Source organism: Triticum aestivum, chromosome 7B (assembly GCF_018294505.1).
Source record: "Triticum aestivum cultivar Chinese Spring chromosome 7B, IWGSC CS RefSeq v2.1, whole genome shotgun sequence".
Taxonomy (NCBI): Eukaryota; Viridiplantae; Streptophyta; class Magnoliopsida; order Poales; family Poaceae; genus Triticum; species Triticum aestivum.
In genome coordinates, this window is record NC_057813.1 from 744,238,508 (window position 1) to 744,260,735 (window position 22,228).

The window sequence follows — 22,228 nt, forward strand, 5'->3', positions numbered from 1 at the left end:
ACACGGCCGCGCCCACCGGCAGCCTCTCCCCGCCGCTGCCCTTGCCCTCTCCCTACCCAGGCCCCACATCCAGCAGACGCGGCCATGGCGTTCCCGGCAGCCGCGGTGTCTCGCCGTGGATGGGAAGGAGATCGGAATCCTCCATGGCCGGACGCGCTGATGGGGATCTTGCGGATGCCGGGAAGAACCGCCGCTGCCATCCATCCATGGCCGACACACAGCTCCTCAAGGTCTCGCCCTCCTCTCTGTCCTTTCGATTTGCTTGCCCTGATGCGGTTTCGATCCGTGATTCTCTGCCCTGCTCTGCTCCACTCTTCTTGCAGGAGTTTCAGATTTGCATTGTTTGTTTTTATCACCTAAAAAAGTCAGCTCTGATATGATACGAACAACATGTTTCCGTTTTGTAGGCTTCCAGTGGTGTTATTAGCCCTCAGCAAGTGCTAGCTACTAAATTAGCTCTGACTTTGTGTATCGGTGATTCCTACTAGGTAGGGTTCCTGTACGTGCACAAATTCAGTAAAAAAAATGTTCTTGAGACATGCCTATTTATATTTGATACAAGATGCCTCTGCTCAACAATTTTCAAGTGAGATTCGCACTGAATCTTTTGTGTTTTATCTATCATTTAGTCCAGCTAGCAGCCAAGAAATGTTACTTTGATATGTAATAATCTTGTGATTCTTTGTGCGCTGCCGGTTATGTCTGACGGGCCGGCATAGCTGCACGAGTTCTTGTCTATCATTTACACCTGCAGATTGTGATGCTTTCTGCTCGCGATTGTTTCGCCATGTCCACTGCAGACATATGTCGGTCATGCTATGTTGAATGTGATATGAAATTGACATAGACACTTGTTGTGAGATTGATCCTGACCGCTTTCTCTTTGAACAATAAGGTCCATCCCGTTTCCGCGCCAAAGGAGATGCTGCCCTTGTCTAAACGGCCGGCACGGGCGTCGCTCTCCAGATTGCGCATGCCGTGTCTAAACGGCTGTGTTGAACAATATATGTATCTTGCGATTCTCCGTGTGACGTGGTTCCCTGATGCGGTTTTGTTTTGTGATTCCCTGACGTTGTTCCTTCACACACGCAGGTGCACGACAGAGCCAGCTGTGTGTGGTGTGCGCGGGGGATTCTTCTTCCACCCCAGCAATCTGGTAAATCCACTGGTTACCTCCCAGCTCTACTCTGCTGCACTATTCTGGTAGGAGTTTCATTTTTTCAATGCTTTTTTTGTCAGCTAAAAAAGTCAGCTCTGAATAAGTAAGGATATGTTTCAGTTTTGTAGGGTTTTAGTGGATTTAGTCCTCGAGTGCTAAATTAGCTCTGGCTTTGTCTATCAGTGATTCCAACTATATAGGTTTCTTGTATGTGCTTAACTTATGTAAAAATTTGTTCTTTATACATAAAAGTGCCAGCAGCTATTTACATGATAGATGATGTCTCTTTTATAGATATGTCAAGGATGAGAATCCACTAAAACCCTGTATAAACTCACACTTAACATATAGAATACTGCTCATTTGCATCGTTATTCAAGTTATCTAATCGGCTCATCGCACATAATTTGATAGTTGACCACGATCGAGTAGTACTAGAATTTGCTTGCCTTGAGCTGCTAGCTACTAGCTCCGTATCGCATCGCCTGTTGCAGTAATGAATTGGCTTATCGTAACGGTTCTTGAATGTTCACAACTTCTGTAAAAAAATGTTCTTGATACATACAAGTGTTAGCAACTATTTACTTGATAGAAAATGCTTGTTCTGTACATACTCCAAGGATGAGAATCACATGATAGTTCTTTTCGGCCTTATACTGTATAAATGTTTTTTATTTTGGTTTGCTTTATGATTTAGCCAAGCAATGTTATCGAGAAATGTATCTTGTGATTCTTTGTGTGCCGGTCATGTCTGTGGGCACAACTGCAAGAGTTCATGTCCATCATTCACACACACGAATTGTGTTGCCTGCTGCTCGCAACCATTTCATCCTGTCCATTGTAGACATTGTCGGTCATGCTATGATGAATTTCAAACAGAACCGACATAGACACTTGTCGTGAGGTTGATTCTGATCGCTTTCTCTTTGAACAATTAGGTCCATCCCGTTTCTGTGGCAAAGGAGATGCTGCCCCTGTGGACCTCCAGATTGCTCTGGCCACCAACTTATCTAGTGTTAAAGGTATTGTTGCCCTGACTTGGAGTTGGATCCCGGTGGCATTGTGTTTGTTTTATGCTTTTCTTCTCTCCGTCGCTCAATTTTAGCGTCATTATCTACTATTAGCTTGCACCAGGCAAGTATTGTATACATTACTAATTTACTAATTAATCTCAGCTGACCATGTCCTCTTTCTGTTGTCTGTTTTTGTGCAAAAGGAATGCTTTTGTACTTTAAATTCAAGTCTGATGAAAGAAAGACTCTAGACATACTATTTTTCTTGTTACCATCAGTATTAATACTATCATTGCCATCGTTCTTTCATCAGCTAATAAAATCTCAGGCGAAATTAACCCAACCTCATTCTGTATAAAGTGGAGCTTCATTTTAGTTTTTACAATCACGTAAACTAGACCTGTAGCTAAAATGTGATAGCATGTTATACACATCGAGGCTTATTATTCTTGTCAATTCAAAATGAATGTGATGTCTTATGCTGAATACATTTAATCATTCGTGTGTTTTGACGTACCTGCAGGGTTGCAAGCGAACCTTTCAGAAATGATATTTAGATTCTAGAACGGACCGAGGAACCAAGTGAACTTGATGACTACTATGTGATTCCCGAGCCAGGGTTTGAGTAGCTACTGTTCTACCAAGTGAGGATGATGTTACGGTCGATGATGGCAAGATCAGCGCCTTGGCATACGACACCGCGTCGGTCGCTCTTGTTCAAGGTCTCTCTCTGTCTCTCTCTGTCTCTCTCTCTATGATTTGCTCGTCATGGTTCCCCGATGTGGTTTCAATTTGTGATTCCCTGACGCGGCCTGACACACGACAGTGAGCAGTAGTGGGATTCGTCTTCCAATCCGGCAATCTGGTAAAGCCACTGGTAGTGGTTACCTCCCTGCTCTACTCTACTCCACTTTTGTACGTAGTCGGAGTTTCAGTTTTTGAATCATTTTTCTATCACCTGAACAAAAAAGGCAGCGCTGAATAAAGCAAAACATGTTTCAGTTTTGTAGGGTTTTATTGGATTTAGCTCTGACTTTGCCTGTCAGTGATTCCAACTAGGGTTCTTGCTGTATGTGCATAACTTCTGTAAAAAAATGTTCTTTGTACATAAAAGTGCCAGCATCTTTTTATTTGATAGATGTTGTCTCTTTTATACATATGTCAAGGATGAGAATCCACTAAAACACTGTATAAAATAGGGCATGTCCGACAATGTCTCTTTTACTCGATAGATGATGTTATTGATAGAGATTCAATTCAGTTGCAAACTTGGTAATGTGTTACTGTTGCTTTGTCCAGGTGCAAGAAAAACTCACACTTACCATATAAATTGCTGCTCATTTGCATCATTATTCAAGTTATCTAATTGGCTAATCGTACGTACAAGTATTTTGTATAGTTGACCATGATCGAGTAGTAACAATGTTTGCTTTCGTTGACTTGCTAGCTACTAGTTCCATATCAGATTGCCTTTTGCTATAACTAATTGGCCTTATCGCTTTTCTCAACTCTCACACTAATGCGGCTTAATTGTGATAGCAGATCCCAGCCATAGCAGCAGTTGGAGCATGTTAGCCAATTAAGGCAGCGTGAGCATGAGGAGAGCGAGCAGGAGAAGGAGAAGGAGGCAGGGCACCTACGGTCGGCTCCTTCTCCAGAACCACGCGGCGGGAAAGGAGGTTAGAGGACTTTTTCTTCTTGGGACGCCGCATCCATGGAGCTCCGACCCCATTGCCACTGCCATACATGGAGCTCTGGCCCATGGCCAACAGCTCAAGGTCTCGCCCCACCTCTCCTCTCTCTCTCTCTCTCTCTCTCTCATTTCAAATTGCTAGGATTGGTGCTTCCCTGATGCGGTTTTTTTTTCATTCCTTGGAAGTGTTTTCCTCGCACACGTTGGTGCGACACAGAGCCACCGTGGGGATTCCTTCCACTACGACGTCTCCTGGTTTCTCCTCCGGTGCCCCCATTCTTCTTCCACTTCAGCAAGTGGTGATCCACCGGTTCCCTCCTCTGCTCTGCTCTACTGTACTGTCAATGTCTTTTCTTGTTTCTATCACCTAAAAAAGGCATCAGAGAAACATGTTTGAGTTTTGTAAGCTTTCAGTTTTATAGGCTCTCAATTGCTAAATTAGCTCTGATCTTGTCTATATCAGTGATTCATACAAGGGTTCTTGTATGTGCCAAATTTTGTAGAAAACTGTTCTTGACGCATCAAATTGTTTGCAGCTATTTACTTGATGATAGAAGGATGAGATTTGCATCAAAGTCTTCGCCACTTTTGATGTGTCAAGGGTGACACATCAAACCCTTGTTGTACATATGTGAAGGATGAGATTCACATGATAATTTGTTTGGGCCTTATGCTGTATACAACTGATTTTTCTGTGTGTTTTATGATTTAGTCAAGGCCAATCAGTGTTACTGATATATATGTATCTTGCGAATCTCCGTGTGCCGGTCATGGTTCCCTCATGCGATTTCTATTTGTATTCCCTGACGCGGTTCCCTCACACACGCAGGTGCACGACAGAGCCAGTTGTGTTTGGTGTGCGCAGGTTGGATTCTTCTTCCACTGTGGAAATCTGGTAAGCCCCCTCCCTAACCTACTCTGCTTCACTGATCTAGTAGGACTTAAAGTTTTTTAATGATTTTTTTATCATCTCAAAATGTCAGCTCTGAATAAAGAAGAACATGTTTACGTTTTGTAGGGTTTTAGAGGATTTAACCCTCAAGTCTAAATTGGCTCTGATTTTGTCTATCGGTGATTCCTACTAGGGTTCTTGTATGTGCACAACTTCTGTAAAAATTTGTTCTTTATACATAAAAGTGCCAGCAGCTATTTACTTGATAGATGATGTCTCTTATACATATGTCTAGGATGACAATCACATGATAACCAAATTTTGTTTTAGTCAGCAGCCAAGGAGTGTTATTGACAGAGAATCAATTGCGACGCAAATTTAGTAATGTGCCTGGTGGCTTTGCCCAGGTGCAAGAAAAACTCACACTTACCGTTTGCATCGTTATTCATATAACTGGCTAATCACACATATATGTAATTTGATAATTGACCACGATCGAGTAATACTACAGTTTGCTTGCATTGAGCTGCTCGCTACTAGTTCTGTATCCCATCGCTTGTTGCAATAACAAATTGGCTTATCGATAGGGTTCTTGTATGTGCACAATTTCTGTAGAAAATTGTTGTTGATACATACAAGTGTCAGGAGCAGCTATTTACTTGATAGAAGATGCCTCTTTTGTACATACTTCAAGGATGAGAATCACATGATAATTCATTTCAGCCCAATACCGTATAACTGTTTTTGTGTTTAATGATTTAGTCAGTAGCCAAGCAATGTTATCGAGATATGCATCTTGCCATTCTTTGTGTGCCGGTCATGTGTGTGGGCACGACAGCATGAGTTCCTATATATCATTCACACGTGCAAGTTGTGTTGCCTGCTGCTTGCGATCGTTTCGCCCTCTCCACTGTAGAACTTGTCGGTCATGTTGTGTTGAATTTGAAACGAAACTGACATAGACACTTGTCGTGAGATTGATTTTGATCGCTTTGTCTTTGAACAATCAGGTCTATCCTGTTTCCATGGCAAAGGAGATGATGCCCTTTGTGGAAACCGCTGACGCACGTGTTGCTCTCCAGAGATTGCGAAGGCGACCAGTGGTTCTAGTGCTAAAGGTAACATTGCCTTGACTTGGGCTTGGACCCCGGTGGCATTGCGTTTCTTTTATGCTTATCTTCTCTCCATCGCTCAATTTTAGCGTCATTATCTACTGTTAGCTAGCACTCGGCGAGTATTCTATACATTACTAATTTAGTAACTAATCTCATCCGGCCATATCCTCTTCCTGCTGTCTGTTGTTTTGTGCAAAAAGAATGCTTCTGCTGTTTAAAGTTAAGTTTGATGAAAGATTGTCTCTTGACATACTATTTTTCTTGTTACTATCAATACTATAATATTGTCACTGCCATCATTCTTTCTTTAGCTAATAAAATCCCAGGTGAACTTAACTCAAGCTCATTCGGTATAAAGTGGAGCTAGATTTTAATTTTTACAATCACGTAAACTGGACCTCGAGCTAAAATTTGATAACATGCATGTTAATTCAAAATGTATGTGATGTCTTACGCTGGATACATTTAATCATTCGTGTGTTTTGACATATCTGCAGGGTTGCAACCAAACCTTTCAGAAATGATATATAGATTCTAGAACGGACCGAGGAACCATGTGAACTCGACCACTACTGTGTGATTCCCAAGACAGAGTTCGAGCAGCTACTGGTCGACCAAGTGAGGATGATGTTGCGGTCGATGATGGCAGGATCAGCGTCTTGGGATACGACACCACGTCGGTCGCTCTTGTTCCACGTCTTGATGACGGTGACAGCCTCAAGTTTCCCACCACGCTCTGGTCGATTCTCGATAACAAGCTCCCAGACGGCTCCTGGGGAGACGCTGCCCTGTTCCCCGCCTATGACCGGGTCACCAACACCCTTACCTGTGTCGTGGCTCTCATAAAGTGGTCTCTTGGCCATGGTAAATGCAGGAGAGGTATTGTAAATCGACAAACTAATACACGCAACTATTCTGCTAAAGTACCAAATGAAGCAAAGTCTTTCAACTAAATGTATGCATGATGCATCCTGTTTTTTCTTTTCAGCGCTCTTTTTTCTCTAGGACAACATGTGTCAACAACTCTGTTTTTTGGCCCTCGTGAAGAGAAGGAATCCTAACCTATATGAAGTACATTTTAGAGAAATGATGTAGCTTCCTTATAAGATCCCAAAGCATCAACTATACAAAAGAATGCTTCTGCAGTTTAAAGTCAAGTTTGATGAAAGAAAGAGTCTGGACATACTATTGTTCTTGTTACCGTTAGTATCGTAATACTTTCACTGCTATCGTTCTTTCATGAGCTAATAAAATCCTAGGTGAACTTAAACCAATCTCAGTCTATAAAAAGTGGAGCTTGATTTTAACTTTACAATCACATAAACTTGACCTGGAGCTGAAACTTGATAGCATTTTTAATGTACATCAAGGCATTATTATTATAGTTAATTCAAAATTAATGTGATGTGTTGCGTAGGACAAATTTAATCATTCGTGTGTTTCGACATACCTACAGGATTGCAAATGTAGCTTGTCTCCGACGATGGGGCCGAGAACCGCAGGCTACGTACCCTATGCATCGCTGCTTTGACTGACCTATCTCCCTGCGTCGGCAACCGCTTCTCTGATGGATGGGTTCATCACAGGGACTCGTCATGGCGCGCTTCATCAACACCAAGAGGAGACCCCTTCATCTTCATGGCCGGCCCTCAAGCAAAGCAAAGGTACCCATTTTCTTGAGTTCATCTAATATCTTAATCTGTATGTTCTGTTTCTTCATCACATCCAGCCCTGGGATTTGCAATTCTTCCTCCTCTCGTATACATGAGGACGGGTTCATCAATGTTTGACTCTGCTTGGATTCAGATTAGCCTGCTCTTGGATTCACATTGTTCTGTACACGTTAATTGGCCAGATTGTTTGGATTCACATTGTTTCGACTAAATATAGTTATGGGTATTAGATTCGGATTGTTTGACCACACATTAGTAATCCAGATTAGAGGTGTATGTACTGAGATTTGATTCTAATTACTCCTGGCATATTTTAAATAGGAAATGTTGTTAGAAGACTATCATCCAGCCGTGCTTGGATCAAAATTAATGTCTATTATATTGTTTAGAGATTTTATTTTATTTTGAACACAAAAGTGCCTCCATTAGACTATATATGTCATGAAGATGGCCTCTTTGTTTGTGGGTACCATTCAGGTAGGTAGCTTAAAAGAGTTTGAAATAAGTTGTGCCAGGCAGTTACTATTGTAGTCCTGCTTCTAGTTCTAGAAGGATGCATCTAAGCCTGATTTGATTTCATTTACTTTTGAGCACTATACTAATTGCTATCTGGTCAGGGAGGGGATCGAAATTGTCCATGGACGGACGCGCTGATGGGGACCTGATGGAGACAGAGAAGGACCACGAGGAGGTGGCGTGGGTCGACCCTGGCGGTTGGCTCCTCCTCCAGAACCACGTGGTAGGAGAGGAGGCACAAGGACTGCTTCTTCTCAGGATGCCGCATCCAGGGAGCTCCGACCCTACCGCCGCTGTCATCCATGGAGCTCTGACCCATGGCCAAGAACTCAAGGTCTCGCCCCACTTGTCCTCCCTCTCTCTCCCTTCTCTCTCATTTTAAATTGCTAGGCTTGGTGCTTTCCTGATGCGGTTTTTGTCTGTCATTCCCTTATGTGTTTTCCTCGCACAGGTAGGTTCAGACATAGAGCCACTGTGGGGATTCCTTCCAGTCCGACGCCACTTGGCTTCTGCTCCGGTGCCCCCGTTCTTCTTCCAATCCAGCAAGATGGTATGACACCGGTTCTATCCTCTGCTTTTCTCCCTATACCTGCAATGTCTTTTCATGTTTCTATCACCTAAAAAATGCAGATCTAAATCAGAGAAACATGTTTCAGTTTTACCTGGTGATAGAAGGATGAGATTCACATTAAAGTGTTTGCAACATTTGATGTGTCAAGGGTACTTGACACATCAAAGCCTCTGTTGTACATATGTGAAGGCTGATATTCGCATGCTAATTTGTTTGGGCCATATGCTTTATAACTGATTATTTTTTGTGTTTTTTTAGTCAGTAGCCAATTAATGTCAGTGATATATGTATCTTGTGATTCTTCGTGTGCTGGTCATGGTTCCCTTTTGCGGTTTTGATTTGTGATTCCCTGATGCGGTTCCCTCACACACGTAGGTGCACAACAGAGCCGGCTGTGTGTGGAGTGCGCGGGAAGATTCTTCTTCCACTCCGGCAGTCTGGTAAGCCACCAGTTCCCTCCCTGGTCTAGTCTGCTCCACTGTTCTAGTATGAGTTTCAGTTTTCCAATGATTTTTTTCACCTAAAAAGGCCAGCTCTGAATAAAAAGTACATGTTTCAGTTCTGTAGGGTTTTAGTGTATTTAGCCCTTAATTGCTAAATTACCCCTGATTTTCTTTATCGGTGATTCCTACTACGGTTCCTATGTGCACAACTAACCTAAAAAATTGTTCTTGATAAATACAGGTGTTAGCAGTTATGTACTTGATAGAAGACACATCTTTTCTACATGGTAAATTTCGGGATGCAAACCTAGTAATGTGCCTGGTACGATGTTCCACTTTTACTTTGAATCGCTTCAATCTAGGTGCAAGAAAAACTCACGTATGGTATAAATTGCTTCTTATTTGCATCATTATTCAAGTTATCTAATTGGCTAATCGTATGCACAAGTATTCATATAGTTGACCATGATCGAGTAGTACTACCATTTGCTTGTGTTGAGCTGCTAGCTACTAGTTCCGTATCGCATTGCCTTCTGCGGTACCTAATTGGCTTATCACTTTTCTCAACTCTCACACCAATGCGGCTTATTTGTGAAAGCAGATCCCAGCTTGAGCAGCAGTTGGAGTTAGCCAAGCGAGGCAGCGTGAGCACTAGGAGAGGGAGGGGAGAAGGAGAACTTAGGTTGCATGGCACCAATGGTCGGCTCCTTATCCAGAATCACGCGTCGGGAAAGGAGGTTCGAGGACTGCTTCTTCTTGGGACGCCACATCCATCGAGCTCTTACCCCATCACCGCTGCCATCCATGGAGCTCTGACCTATGGCCAACAATTCGTCATGGTATCGCCCCATTTCTCCTCTCTCATTTCGATTTGCTAGTCTTTGTGATTGTGATTCCCTGATGTAGTTTCCTCAAGTACGCAGGTGCACGAAAGACCCAGCGTGTGGTGTGCATGTGGAATTCTTCTTCACACTCAAACACAGGTTATGGTAAGCCACTGCTTCCGTCCGCTGCTCCATGGTTCATGTAGGGGTTTCAGTTTTCAATTTCTTTTAGTGGATTTAGCCCTCACATGCTAAATTAACTCTGACTTTGTCTACCACTAATTCCTACTAGGGTTCTTGTATGTGCAAGACTTCTGTGAAAATATAAATATGTGATGTCCACCCCTTACTGTCTCTATTCTATTTTATGGTTTGGAAAACGCAAATCATGTGTTGGTCTGTTTTACAAACATGGAATAGCCAGTATAATTGATCTTGCCCCCCTTATGTGTTGCTCCCTATCATTATTCTGTTACCTTGTTAACTGGCCGTTAATCTCATTCTTTGTTCACCCCCATGGACCTGACTTGATGGTGAGGATGGCATAGATATCCATGCTGGAGGAGTAGGAGGGCAACGGGCAAGTAATAATAGGAACCACCATGAGCCTCACTATGCGCTATCCTGGTGAAACTGTTGGGTGCAACGGTGATGGGCAAGACGAGCATGTAGAAAGAGACCACAACAGCAGCAGGATAAGACATAGTTGTTGAAGACTTGAAATACACATGAATGTACATGTTTCGATCTGATCTCCCCTTAATCTGGATTGCCTTCTCTTCACATGTATGGTTGGTATGTTTAGTGAAGCTTCTCAATAGGTACATGTCTTATTAATAAGTGATTTTAAAATATAAATAGAAGATAGAAAGAGAGGGGAGGTTGGACAGCAAGAGATAGTTATTGTAAAAAAGAAAGTGGGTCATGTTTCTCTTATTGCTCTATTCTGTCATAAATTTATAATGCTTGTCGGTCAAACACTAGAGTAGATTTTTGACTTTCTGTCGGTAATAATCAATGTCAAATGGAAAAAATAGAGAACCTTTTCGTGGAGAAAATTGAAGTCCTTATTCTGGTCATATAAAATACAAGATGTCCACCCCTAGTGTCTCTAGTCTATTTTATGCTTCAAAAAATATAAAGCATTTGTTGGTTGTTATATTTGTAGAGAAGAGGCAATATGGAGGATTTGTTTTTCTCAAGAAAGGAATAAATGCAATCATGGGCTTGGCTATTAATCTAATTTTGATGGCTGTAGGGTTGTTTAGATGCATCATAAGACATTTTTATAGAATTGAAATACACCTGAACAAGTTGTGATCATCTGGAATGTCGTGTCTTCACATAAAGTATAAATATAAGATAGGAAAAGAGGGAAGGTCTGAAGAGCATGAGATAGTTAGTTATTGTAAAAAAGAAAGGGGGTTCTATTCTCTAATATCTCTTATTCCATTGTAATGCTTGGTGGCAATAAACTAGAGTAGAACTTGATTTTCTGTTAGAGCTAATCAATGTCAAATGGACACCCTTTTCCATGCAGAAAAGTAAAGTCCTTACGATAGTCATGTAAAATGTGAGAGGTCCACCCCTATTGTCTCTAGTGTACTTTATATATGCTTCAGAAAATATAAAGCATGTGCTTTTTGTTATATTTGTAGAGAAGAAATATGGAGGATTTTGTTTTTCTCAAAAGAGGATTGATTAGAAAGGTGGGCTTCATTCTAACATGTTAATCTAATTACACATAGGAGCTGGAGTCAGTTTTCTAGTGATGGACTAGGATTGAAGCTACTCGACGAGGCACAAACATGCTACTATCTTGCTAGGCTGTGGTCTTCAGTTCATGTCGTGGCTGGGTTGTTGCCAGTTACTTCAACTAGTCAGTTTTCTTGTTCTGCTTGCTCCAGTTACATTATGTCCTCCCAACCGTTGTCTGATCATGAATACGTTGTCACATTGTGCCTTTTGTTTCTGAAAGATAAAACCTTGTAATTTTATTATATTACGAAGCCAAGCCGCGCACATGGGTATTTTTTGGGCTACCCCAGCTTTCAGGATCCAGACACTTCAAAATTGTTTTCTCAAGCTTCTTTTGATGGTATTTAGAAACTTGCATATGCTCATTTATTTCAGTCTAGTAAGCAACTTGAGCAAAATGAGTCCACAAATTATCACCAGGCACGAATGTCTCAGGTTGACAAAATCGTCTGCCAGAGTGTGTTTTATTCAAAGTCCTCATTATAGCCATATAATATTCGAGATGTCCACCCCTACTATCTCTTGTCTATTTTATGCTTGAAAAAATATAAAGCATGTGATTGTTGTTGTATTTGTAGAGAAGAGGTAATTTCTAGGATTTTGTTTTTCTCAAGAGAGGAGTAATGAAATTGTGTCTTGACTCTAACCTGTTAGTTTGATTTTGATGGCTGTAGGGTTGTTTAGTTGCATCATAAGACATCTTTGTTGAATTATCTGGATCGCCTTACCTTGACATGTCCTGTTAATAAGTGTTTTAAAGAAATATTATAATTTAGAAAGAGAGGGGGAGGTTAGCAGAGTATCAGAGATAGTTAGTTACTGTAAAAAAGAAAGGGGGTCCTATTCTCCATCTCTCTTATTCTGTTGTTATGCATGTATCTTCCTGATATACTAATATAAAGTATAATTCATGTGATTCTCTCTGTTAATGGTGATGAATCAGTCTTGCAATTGAGGTGCAAGGGCCATTTTGTGTGCTTTTGCCTCGTAGTTTCCTATTCAATGTACCTCTCGTAGCTGCTGATTTTGATGTGTTTGGGTTCACTATCTTAGAGCCTGTTCGGACTCTCTCCGCTCTCCAACTCCACGCCGGAGCGGAGCAACATCTAGTTCTAATTTGGGGAGTGGCTGAAAAGGTGCTCCACGCGCTCTGCTCCAAACAGGGCCTTAGTTGATGATGTGATTGGATTCCATATGATTTTAAAATGATCTGGAGATTGCTTATCTGGCTCAACACCAACACTTGATCAGAGATGGACATCTTCAATGATCCAATGCTTTTGCTTATCTGACTTTTGTTGGTGCTTTTATTCTGAAATCTAAACTACTGCTTTTATCCGTCGTTAAATTCATATTATACTTGATGTAGACTGTTTGTTATATGAAGTGCTAGCCTACATGTACTTGGTCAAGAGCAACATGTGGGTTTTTCTAGGACTTGGTCACAAGGCACATTATGTTAATTGTAGCCTGCTTGATGTATAGACTCATGCAAGGACAATAATTAGCACCTAAAAATCATTGGTAGTGGTACTTCCATGTTAGAGTTGCTTATGGTAGCTACACCTTTCGCAAAGCCATTCATCTGTTGATTGTTCCAGAGGCGCCAGCTTGTTGGCAATTCATGTATTGTTTGCTTTGACGCGTGTTTTAACCACTTTACATTGGTCTCTTAATAATGGTATTGTTTTGGCTTCTTGCGGAAACAAGTAAATCTGCACCTGCATGGTTCTTTTTAAAATATTTCCTAGGATTCCCTTTTCGAGATGACATGCTTAGTGTTGTGGAGGTCCATGTTATCATGTCGAACCAAAACATGCACGCTTTGAACTTTTTGTAACAGCAACTTGTCTTGATTTATGAATTGACAGAGTGTAATTTCTGCATGCAGGGAGTGGCTCTCTGACGTTGCTCCTCGAGGATGATGCACTTGAAACCCTCTTTGGTGAGTTCCTGGTCTCCTCCCTCTCTCTCGCTTGTGTCCTGAGATTGTCCTGCTCGATAGCCATGGTTGGCACTAGTGCGAATCATCGACCGAATGATTGAGGCCTTGGTTATGTATGTGGCCATGCTTCCTTACTATGCTGGTGGTCCTCCGGCCACCACAAGTGTTTTTTGTTGATGATTGGTGTGACGTTTTTTTAGCTGGGGCTAGTTTCATGTTGTGCACTTGGCCATCATCTTCATAGTTCTTACTGTAGTGTAGCTATTTTTGGTGTTTTATCATGCCATTGTCCTAATCTGCTTGTGGATGAGATGCTGGCCATTGAGTTGATTTGTCATATCATGGTTCGAATTGCAAATAGAACTTGCTACTGTGGAAGTTTACGCGGTTTAGAGATTGGCCTGGTTTAGTTAATTGCTATGGAGTAATTTTGATAAGAACTAGAGTAATTTACTTGTTGTGGGTATATAGCTTGTTTACTTTCAGATGATGTTACTTTCTGGGTCTATTTTCCTGAATTGGCATGGTATAATAACTACATGTTGATGGTTATGCTACTCCTTGGCCATGCTCTTGTTTGATAGGCCTGGAAAAAGAGATAGATATTCTCTACTAGATGTTTTACCAAGTGTTAGTGGTTTGTGCTGCTGATAAGAAGTGTGGCATACTTGAGCTAATCCTGTGTGCAGCTAATCCCAACATGGTTTGACTAAGCAGCTTGTTTACTAGATTTTTTATTTGCTAAAAAATTGAGACTCTTGTTGTGCATTAGATGCCCGAGTTTGGTGCCATGGAGATCGACGATGAAGATGTCATTGCCCACAAAAGTGTCAAGGCATTGAAGAGAGAAGACATGTCCCCTGAGAGCCGAGATGTGGAAAGCATTAGGTAAAGTGGCAAGAGGAGCCGGATGTGCAGCTTGTGCTTTTCTTTGTTGGCTGGTGGTTGCTGCTGAAGTGCAGATTGATGATGCCTGGTGATATTGAAGTCCTAGTAGATAGATATGCCCTATGATAATTGTTTTCTTGTTGGTGGCTTACTTGTCGGCTGGTAGGTATTGAGTCGATGAAGTACCTTGTCGAATTCTCAGCTCTTGTTGATGTTCTCTTTTCTCGATGGAGAGAGAGAGTGATATATGAAGTGTAAATTTCTGCATATTTTTTTCCACGAGTCTCTCCGAAATGAAACCGGGAATTGTGTGCCATGCCAATCTATCTATCTCTCTGTCTGTGAGTTGCCGAGAAGTTTCAAGCTGAGTGATTTACATAATGGTAGTTTGTGCAAGCATGCATTTTATGATTGTTGTCTGCCTTGGCTTATGAATTTTTGTTCACCAATAAAAAGTTTGCAATGTACTCCCTTTGTAAAGAAATATAAGAGCGTTTAGGTCACTATTTTAGTGATCTAAATGCTCTTATATTTCTTTACAGAGGGAGCAGATGTCTTGACTTGTCTTGTAGGAAGGAATATTGATAGATAGATGTATCATGGAGGCCTATCTAAATCAGCCCCTCATGATATGCAATGTAGGTGATGTGGTTTCTGGCGGTGTTGTGGACCGGTCATTTGGAGTTGGTCCATGCTCGAGGTGAGGTATATGTCATTGTATTTATTTAGTGTTTTGTTTAATTTGTTCCCTTGTCTGCCTAATAACTAGCTAGCTAGCTAGTACATCATCACGCCTCGTATCCTGACTGAGTGCACACACAAGCAACAATTTATGCCTTATTTCTCCTATGGACATGGCATGGCATGGCATATCTCTGTTGGTAGGCTTTTGCCGTGAACATCTAGTTGAACATGCGTCCAAAACATCTACTTGAACCAAAAACAAATATAAAATTGAATGCCAAAATGGCCAAAGAAAGAAGACACAGCAAATATTTTCATGGATTTTGGTGTTGACAGCAAGCAAAAAAAAACGTCCATGACCATTGGTCGTCTAACAGCCACACTGATAGCTAGTCTTGTACTCCATGCAAATGCGGATGCCATTTGACATTTTAGCTAGTCTTGTACATGCAAATGCGTACTAGCAAGCAGAGCAGTTACGTAAGTTGTGCAAGAAGAGGACATGATAGCTAGCTAGTATAGATACGATAGATATCACCCGAGGAAGCCAGCTAACACACGTATAGATAGTATCTTATCATATTTCGTTAGACTGAGCGGCTGTTTTTTTTTAGTTATGATTTGGACTCCCTTAAAAGACGCTAGCAGTTAGTGCGTACCTATTAATTACTAGGATGGAGGAAAAATCAACAGATCTCCTTCCACCTTCCAAGGAAACTTAACCGATGGAAACCCACTTTTCAAGGAATTGGATTTAATCCTCTCCCAAACCAACGCATCCATTATTCCCTCCCCCCTCGATCCAGCCTGCCTTCTTCCATTCGATCCTCATGCCTCACGCGGATCGACCACCCATCCCACGGCTGCCCATGTTCCTTGCCGGCTCGCTGCTCCCCATGATATGAGGGCGCCGGCCTCTCCTCTCTTATATATACCGCCTTGCTTTGTTTGCTCCTCCTTTTTCCTTAGATCCAACACCCCGCGCTCGTCTCTGATCGGATGCGTCCATGCCCGATGCAACACATGTGGTGCTCGTTCGTATGAGCCGTCTGTCTTGGGCACCCTGGCCATGCCTACCTCACTCGTCCACTCTATCTATGTATGTAAGATCATGCACTACCTTCTTCATCTAACTTGCTTCTTTAAGGAAATCAACCTTGGTGCTTAGACTCTGATGCGTTTTTTCTTTCTTTTGGACCTGGCGATGCATCTATTTGACATGGAGGCACAGACAAGAGCACACCTGGGCACCAGTCATCATATTACTAAACCACAGTATAGAAGCAAAGGTTAGTGGAAAACCAAACTGTACATGCATCGGCATCTGTTGGTTGGATGCTTCCTTTCATTTTGTTTTGTCGTCCTTTTCTCTTATGATGAATTAATTAATGTGTTGCTCTGCTCTAGTGGATCTCAATCTGGACTGTATCGAGCTACACAACCCATACGAGCCAGCTGGCAAATCCAATTCCAAGGTAACACTATTCCCTTCAAACGTAGAATGATGTAGAAGTTTTGAACATTTTCTATATAGCAGCAAGGTGCACATTGAGAGTAAGCACACATAGCGTGTCTCTGAATTCTGCTTTATTGCTAATTAACTGCAAGAACGGTTTCAGAGATACTAACAAACAATGGTTTGTGTTTGGTTTGCCATTGTACATACAGTCCAATTCATCAAGTACAAACAAATATAACTTGTAGGTCTATGCTATATATGTCTGTATTATTCCTGTTCGTTTTTTATGCACACTTACATGCTATAGAACCCTAGCAGACAACCTCATACGTATACTGCCCCTTGTAATTCTCGGTCTAGTTCAGTTCTCACTAACCTATGGTACATTGATGGAGCAGATAATAGGAAATCTACTTACTAGTGAATCATGACCAATGGTACATTGATGGAGCAGATAATAGGAAATCTACTTACTAGTGAATCATGAGCTAATGAATTTCAGAATAAGCTACTAAAATACAAGCTAGGTAGGTAGTGCAAAACATAACATTCGGCATTGTTCATGAGCAAATCACTAAGATATGTTAATGCCAAAATGAAATTTGGTTATCAACTAAAATGAGTGAAGAACAAGACGATGTGAAATATAAAATGCAAGACGTGCATGCATCTCGTGTTGCTTAACTAGCAGCGAGCTTGGTGTCTCCGGGTGTGGTTGGTGTGGCGGTGGTGTCGACTTCTCCTTGAAGTATTTGTTCCTCCGGCAATCTCATCCTCGCGGTGGCTCTTACTCCTGAGTTGTTGTGTGTCCAGGTGGATTTGTTCAGGGTTCGGTGGCTGATGTTGTTCCTGTAAGCGGAATTAAAGACATGTGTTGGCTGATGCAGTTCATGTTTAACTTGCTGGCAAAGCACCGGCCAATACATTGTTGGAAGACTTTTGGGATGTGAAAAATGAGAGAGAGGAGAGCGCGCTAATGCTCCGCTGCCACTGGTTGCTGCTGCTGCTGATCTCTCTGGGGAGAGATGGTCTTTTAAATGAGAATTTGAGCTAGGGTTGTGCATGCATTTATTCAACGCGTTATGCTGCCAAAATTTCTGGTCGAAATTCCCACGACTTGTCGAAATTTTGTCCTTCTTTGTAAGGAAAGAAAACGTTTAGGGTGTCGGATGCAAAATGTTAGGGTCTTGGCTGCAAGATTTTGTAATTTGTGAGGATGTAAACAGAAATTAATTTTAACATTTGTTCCGAATTCCGAAAAATATTAGTACTTCGATGTTTGTTCACTTATTTTCAGAAAATGTTTGAAAATTAAAAAGTATTTTAATTTCAGTTTTTTTTTTGCCTTTCGGAAAATGTTAGACTTGTTAGGTGTTAGTCTAAAATTAGATAACAAGCAGATTAAAATTAGCAAACCAACCACCTGAAGAAAAGCAGATACAGTAGATAACACACCAAAAAAAATAGTGTGCATATACTCTCAAAGCTTCAATTACTAGTGTGCGCGCATCATACATCACAAGATTCAGATTCAAACCTAGTGCGTATATGCCTATGAAGGCACATGCTTTTATATATTGGAGCATATATAGCAGCTGTTCTTGCCTACTGCAATTTAACCTAGCTGAGACACAAATAATGCCGGCCAATCTACCTCCATAGGCACGGCCCACATGGACAGGCCGCTCCGAAATTGCTCCTCCTCTACTGTTCCAGTTTCGATATTGATCCCGTGCACGCACTCAAACTCGTCTACGATGAGCAATGTGCCGCTTCTCTCCCCTGACCTACAACGGGTTTTCCACTCTCCTTTCGGTGGTTTTAGCTCGACCACCCTAACGAGAAGCCATGCTTCGCTATCTGTGCCGTTTTGCAGCCTCCATATGTCTAGACGACACATGTCAGCTCCAACTTTATAGAAGAGACAAAACAACAATAGTGACCTGTCAACGGAAACACCAAGCGTCCAAGCATGCGCTTCAACAATCTTTTTGGGTGAGTTGGTCAGTCGGGATCAAGATCTAGGTGAGTTGGTCAGTAGTGATAGTTGAATAGCTCGTAGGTTGCACTTGTCAAATAAACTTATACCCATCGGAAAGTCTACATGAATTCTCCCAAAAAAAAGAAAAAAAAGGATACGTACAATTTTTTATGCACCACGTGGGATCTATCTTATATGTTTATTTTAGAAAAATGATGCATACATGAAGGTAGAATGCACCATATGAGATCTTTTTTAAGACAAACGTGATATATCTATCCTATGCGTACAACACCACATGAGTATTTATTTTATCTAATATTTTATTTAAACGTGCGTCCATGCAGGGCACAATACACCATGTCGGATCTAGTTTTTTTTCTTTTTTTTTAGGCGTTTTGCTTTTTTAGGAACGGAGGGAGTAAGATGCATGGATGCAAGGCACAATACACCACGTCAGATTTATTTATTTTTTCAGCTTTTTTAGGCGTTTTACTTTTAGGATGAGAAGTCTAGGGATGACAAGTCTATGGCTTACTTTTTTTTTCCTTTTCTTGATGGGAGGGCGTGAGTGTCCTATTTCTCCTCCCCAGGTAAAGATACGTACGTGCGCTTAGGTGGAGCTGTCTCTCTCTCTCTTTTTTGCGTGGCAAAGATAACTTATTAAGGGCATTGGTGGGTAATATTTTTGATCTTTTAATCCATTGGTTGTGCTTGCCTGATGGGTTTAAATTGATGGCCGGATGTTTCTAATTATTATGAGGTTTTCTAGACTAATTCTCTTTTTTCTGGACACCCCATAAAGCACTTTTTATATATAAATAGATAAATAGATGTGTGTGTTAGCTTTTTGTTGTATGCATCATTATCTTAAAAAGGTCAAGTGTTTGTTCACAATGTTTATATTCTCTTGATGCGGCATTATTTTTTATTAATAAGAAGTTAGGCCGCGGTCTATTTTTTGTTTTAATTGTGAGTCAATAAAAAGGCTTTCATATATGTTATAATGATGTTTATTATCGACATTATTTTAATTGTGGCATGTCGGACATGTGGTTGTTAACATCCTCCACCTAAAGGTACTCAAAAATAATTGCTTTTGATGGTTTTAGTTGTAATGAAGGGATCTTTTTAGATGTATGTTGTTACTGCTACTGTATGAAGTTGCTAGTCTATATACGAATATCAATAGAGTCATTTCACATAGGGAACGGTGAATGACAACACGTTTTATTGAATTGTGATAAATAATAAGCCAGCAGGTAATATAGTATTCGAGAAGCAGATACATATTGGAACAAGCATAGACTAGTAATTAAACCCATACAAGGGAATAATTAGTTAAGATCTACCCTTACTTAGGGTGAAGATCAATATAATCACTTGGACCATAGACCTCAAATAACTCAGCAAAAATTCCATTCTTCCTTCTTGGGTTGCATCCCATGTCCCGACATAGGTTATCTTTGTACCAGTTATTCAAAAGTCCAATGCAGAATGCATGGAATCCGCCATGAGAGTACCGCTTCATGAACTTCTCCCATTCTAGGACATCCCTATGCATTGTTTTAATACTCGGTAACCTAAATCCACCATCCATGAAATGTGCTAGCCACTTGGCCCGTAGTTCTGAGGTGTGGAGATTTGCATAGCTCTCTGAATATCCGATGACTGCGAGTTGTGGAATGTTGGGATGTACACAATCCCTGTGAGAAAATGTATACCAAATAAATTAGAAACTTTTCAGAGATACTTGAAGTAAATAAAATAATGAAAATCGGTGATGACCTGTACAGTGATAGAGTCATGGATGTTGAGCCACTCAAAATACTCTGGAAGTATTTCGATGTGAACATGCTCTTGATATTTTGGTCGCCATTGAATCCTGTTCCGAAGATAACTATGTCACTCTTTACCAACGTAGATTCACCTTTAACTAGCACACCTTCTTTGCAAAAGCTGAAGGTCTTTGACTTCTCAACCAAGATGCTGCCTTCCTCTAGATTCTTGTAATGATCCTTGGGTGCAAGTTCAACCCAGCATCCCACCATCCCCTCAAAAAAACTATGGTCGGGAACCATGTCATGCTTCTTCATTGTAATGGAGTAGTAGCTCTCGGCGAACTTTGAAAACATCAACTTCTACTCATACACAAAACGAGGATAGACTTGTTAGGTGTTAAGTCTAAAAATACAAACATTTACACTTTAAATAATATTAAGGTTGTAACTTGTATAAATAAAGGCAAAATGTTGCCGTACCAATGGAGTCAAGATGGTAGCTAACAAGCTAAGGAAGAGGCCTTCGCCAGGCTTATGAATAAGGAGTTCACCGAACCGAGTTAGATATAATTTTGATATGTCGATACCCCAAGCATAGAAGTCCGGTAAGACCCATTGCTTGGTTCGGACAACCATTGTGCATGGTTTCTCAGTACCTAAAAAATATAAGTCATGCACATATTATATTAGTGAGGTTTCATTTTTTATGCCGCAAACTATAAAATGAATACCATATAAGCATTATAGACAAGGCACATAAATTTCTTAATTGGAATGATGAACAAAAATGGATATACTAATGCTTCGGTGAACACACTCTAAATATGATATATTGTCCTTTGTGTGAGCAAAATGAAGTTTTGTTCAAAATGAAGCATTGCACATTTGTACCGTTCAAGCTTGCACATTCATTAGCGATGTCAAGGGCCGAGTGTCCATAGCCAATAACAGTCACACGCTTGCCCTTGACCATCTCCTTAGCTTTCTGACTACCCATTTTGGAATAGTCCATGGAGTGGATCACTTTTCCATCAAATGCTTCCGGGCCTTTTCCAGGAGGCAATTTAGGTATGTTGGGAACATTGCTGAACCTTCCAATACAAAGAATCACAAAGTCTGCCGTGTGTACCTGGAGAAAGGAAATGAAAGTTTACGAACAATCCCGTATGTGAAATTTTTTAACTAGGAGCGAAATTTCTAGCAGTGCTAGTTCTTTAGTCTTTACCTGCACCTGACCCTGGGCGTCGGCCACCGTGAGGCGCCACTTGCCGTTGCCAGAGCCAAATGCGTCAGCGCAGCCAGCCCACTCGTCCCACGCCGCCACCTCCTCCTCGGCGACACCGACGTACTCCATCCCGGCAACGCGGTGCCCGAATCGGATGCATTCGAGCACCCCGAAGCGGCGCGCGTAGGCATTGAGGTAGGCGGCGACCTGGCGGTTGTTCGGGAACTCCTCCGTGACGGAATCCGGCCACGGGAAGTCCGTGTACTGGTACATGGTCCGCTCGGTCTGGAGCCTGGTGCAGTCCGGGGTGTGCGCCCACACGCCGCCAACGACGGTGTCCGCCTCGAATACCACCGGCCGGCACCCGCGCTCCAGCAGGTGCTTGCACGCCGCCAGCCCACTCACGCCAGCGCCGATGATGGCCACGCTCTTGTTCTCCATGCCCATGCCCATGCTTGTGTTATCCATCGATCCGCCGATTTGTGTGTATATATAGCTGCTGGGCGATGAGAGAGAGAGAGAGAGAGAGCAAGGTAGAATTGTCCGTTCCAAATCTAAACAAGAAAAATATGAATTAAAGATTATTCAACTGCTGCTACTGTATCCGT

The 22,228-nt window shown here is 41.6% G+C and overlaps 3 protein-coding genes across 5 annotated transcripts in view; 2 read left to right on the forward strand and 1 right to left on the reverse strand.

Moving 5' to 3' along the window:
- LOC123156479 (uncharacterized) overlaps positions 1–4,023 on the forward strand; it is a 5,450-nt gene extending 1,427 nt beyond the window's left edge. Inside the window, exons 2-6 of one of the 3 annotated variants that reach the window (XM_044574607.1) lie at positions 1,093–1,156; positions 2,098–2,181; positions 2,696–2,894; positions 2,999–3,087; positions 3,715–4,023. In XM_044574607.1, the coding sequence (XP_044430542.1) occupies positions 1,093–1,156; positions 2,098–2,181; positions 2,696–2,736 (189 nt within the window). In that variant the 3' untranslated portion in view covers positions 2,737–2,894; positions 2,999–3,087; positions 3,715–4,023. The remainder of the gene's footprint in view (positions 1–1,092; positions 1,157–2,097; positions 2,182–2,695; positions 2,895–2,998; positions 3,088–3,714) is intronic. The other 2 variants (XM_044574608.1, XM_044574606.1) reach the window with 2 other exon arrangements.
- A 4,159-nt stretch (positions 4,024–8,182) lies between these two features.
- On the forward strand, positions 8,183–17,772 carry LOC123158723 (uncharacterized). Its single transcript, XM_044576609.1, has 10 exons — positions 8,183–8,395; positions 8,513–8,611; positions 9,758–9,914; positions 9,992–10,064; positions 11,648–11,778; positions 13,549–13,602; positions 14,074–14,093; positions 16,353–16,463; positions 16,582–16,649; positions 17,447–17,772. The coding sequence occupies exons 1-10, from the start codon at positions 8,183–8,185 to the stop codon at positions 17,472–17,474; spliced, it is 954 nt and encodes a 317-aa protein (XP_044432544.1). The 3' UTR covers positions 17,475–17,772.
- Positions 17,773–19,968: 2,196 nt separating this feature from the next.
- Positions 19,969–22,076, reverse strand: LOC123162631 (probable flavin-containing monooxygenase 1). Its single transcript, XM_044580399.1, has 5 exons — positions 21,621–22,076; positions 21,287–21,524; positions 20,876–21,051; positions 20,403–20,755; positions 19,969–20,320 (listed from the first exon to the last, which is right to left on the reverse strand). Exons 1-5 carry the CDS (start codon positions 22,071–22,073, stop codon positions 19,969–19,971), a joined length of 1,572 nt encoding a protein of 523 aa, XP_044436334.1. The 5' UTR covers positions 22,074–22,076.
- Between the last annotated feature and the right edge of the window lie 152 nt (positions 22,077–22,228).

What these genes read in the sequence shown, in the direction of transcription:
- LOC123158723 (XM_044576609.1), top strand. Translation starts at nt 8,183, where the DNA reads ATGGACGGACGCGCTGATGGGGACCTGATGGAGACAGAGAAGGACCAC. An exon ending in ACACTCAAACACAGGTTATG is followed by an intron (nt 10,065 to 11,647) that starts GTAAGCCACTGC and finishes AATTACACATAG; the next exon opens with GAGCTGGAGTCAGTTTTCTA. An exon ending in TGCACTTGAAACCCTCTTTG is followed by an intron (nt 13,603 to 14,073) that starts GTGAGTTCCTGG and finishes GTGGGTATATAG; the next exon opens with CTTGTTTACTTTCAGATGAT.
- LOC123162631 (XM_044580399.1), bottom strand. Translation starts at nt 22,073, where the DNA reads ATGGGCATGGGCATGGAGAACAAGAGCGTGGCCATCATCGGCGCTGGC. An exon ending in ACGCCCAGGGTCAGGTGCAG is followed by an intron (nt 21,525 to 21,620) that starts GTAAAGACTAAA and finishes TCCTTTCTCCAG; the next exon opens with GTACACACGGCAGACTTTGT. An exon ending in CTACCATCTTGACTCCATTG is followed by an intron (nt 20,756 to 20,875) that starts GTACGGCAACAT and finishes GTGTATGAGTAG; the next exon opens with AAGTTGATGTTTTCAAAGTT.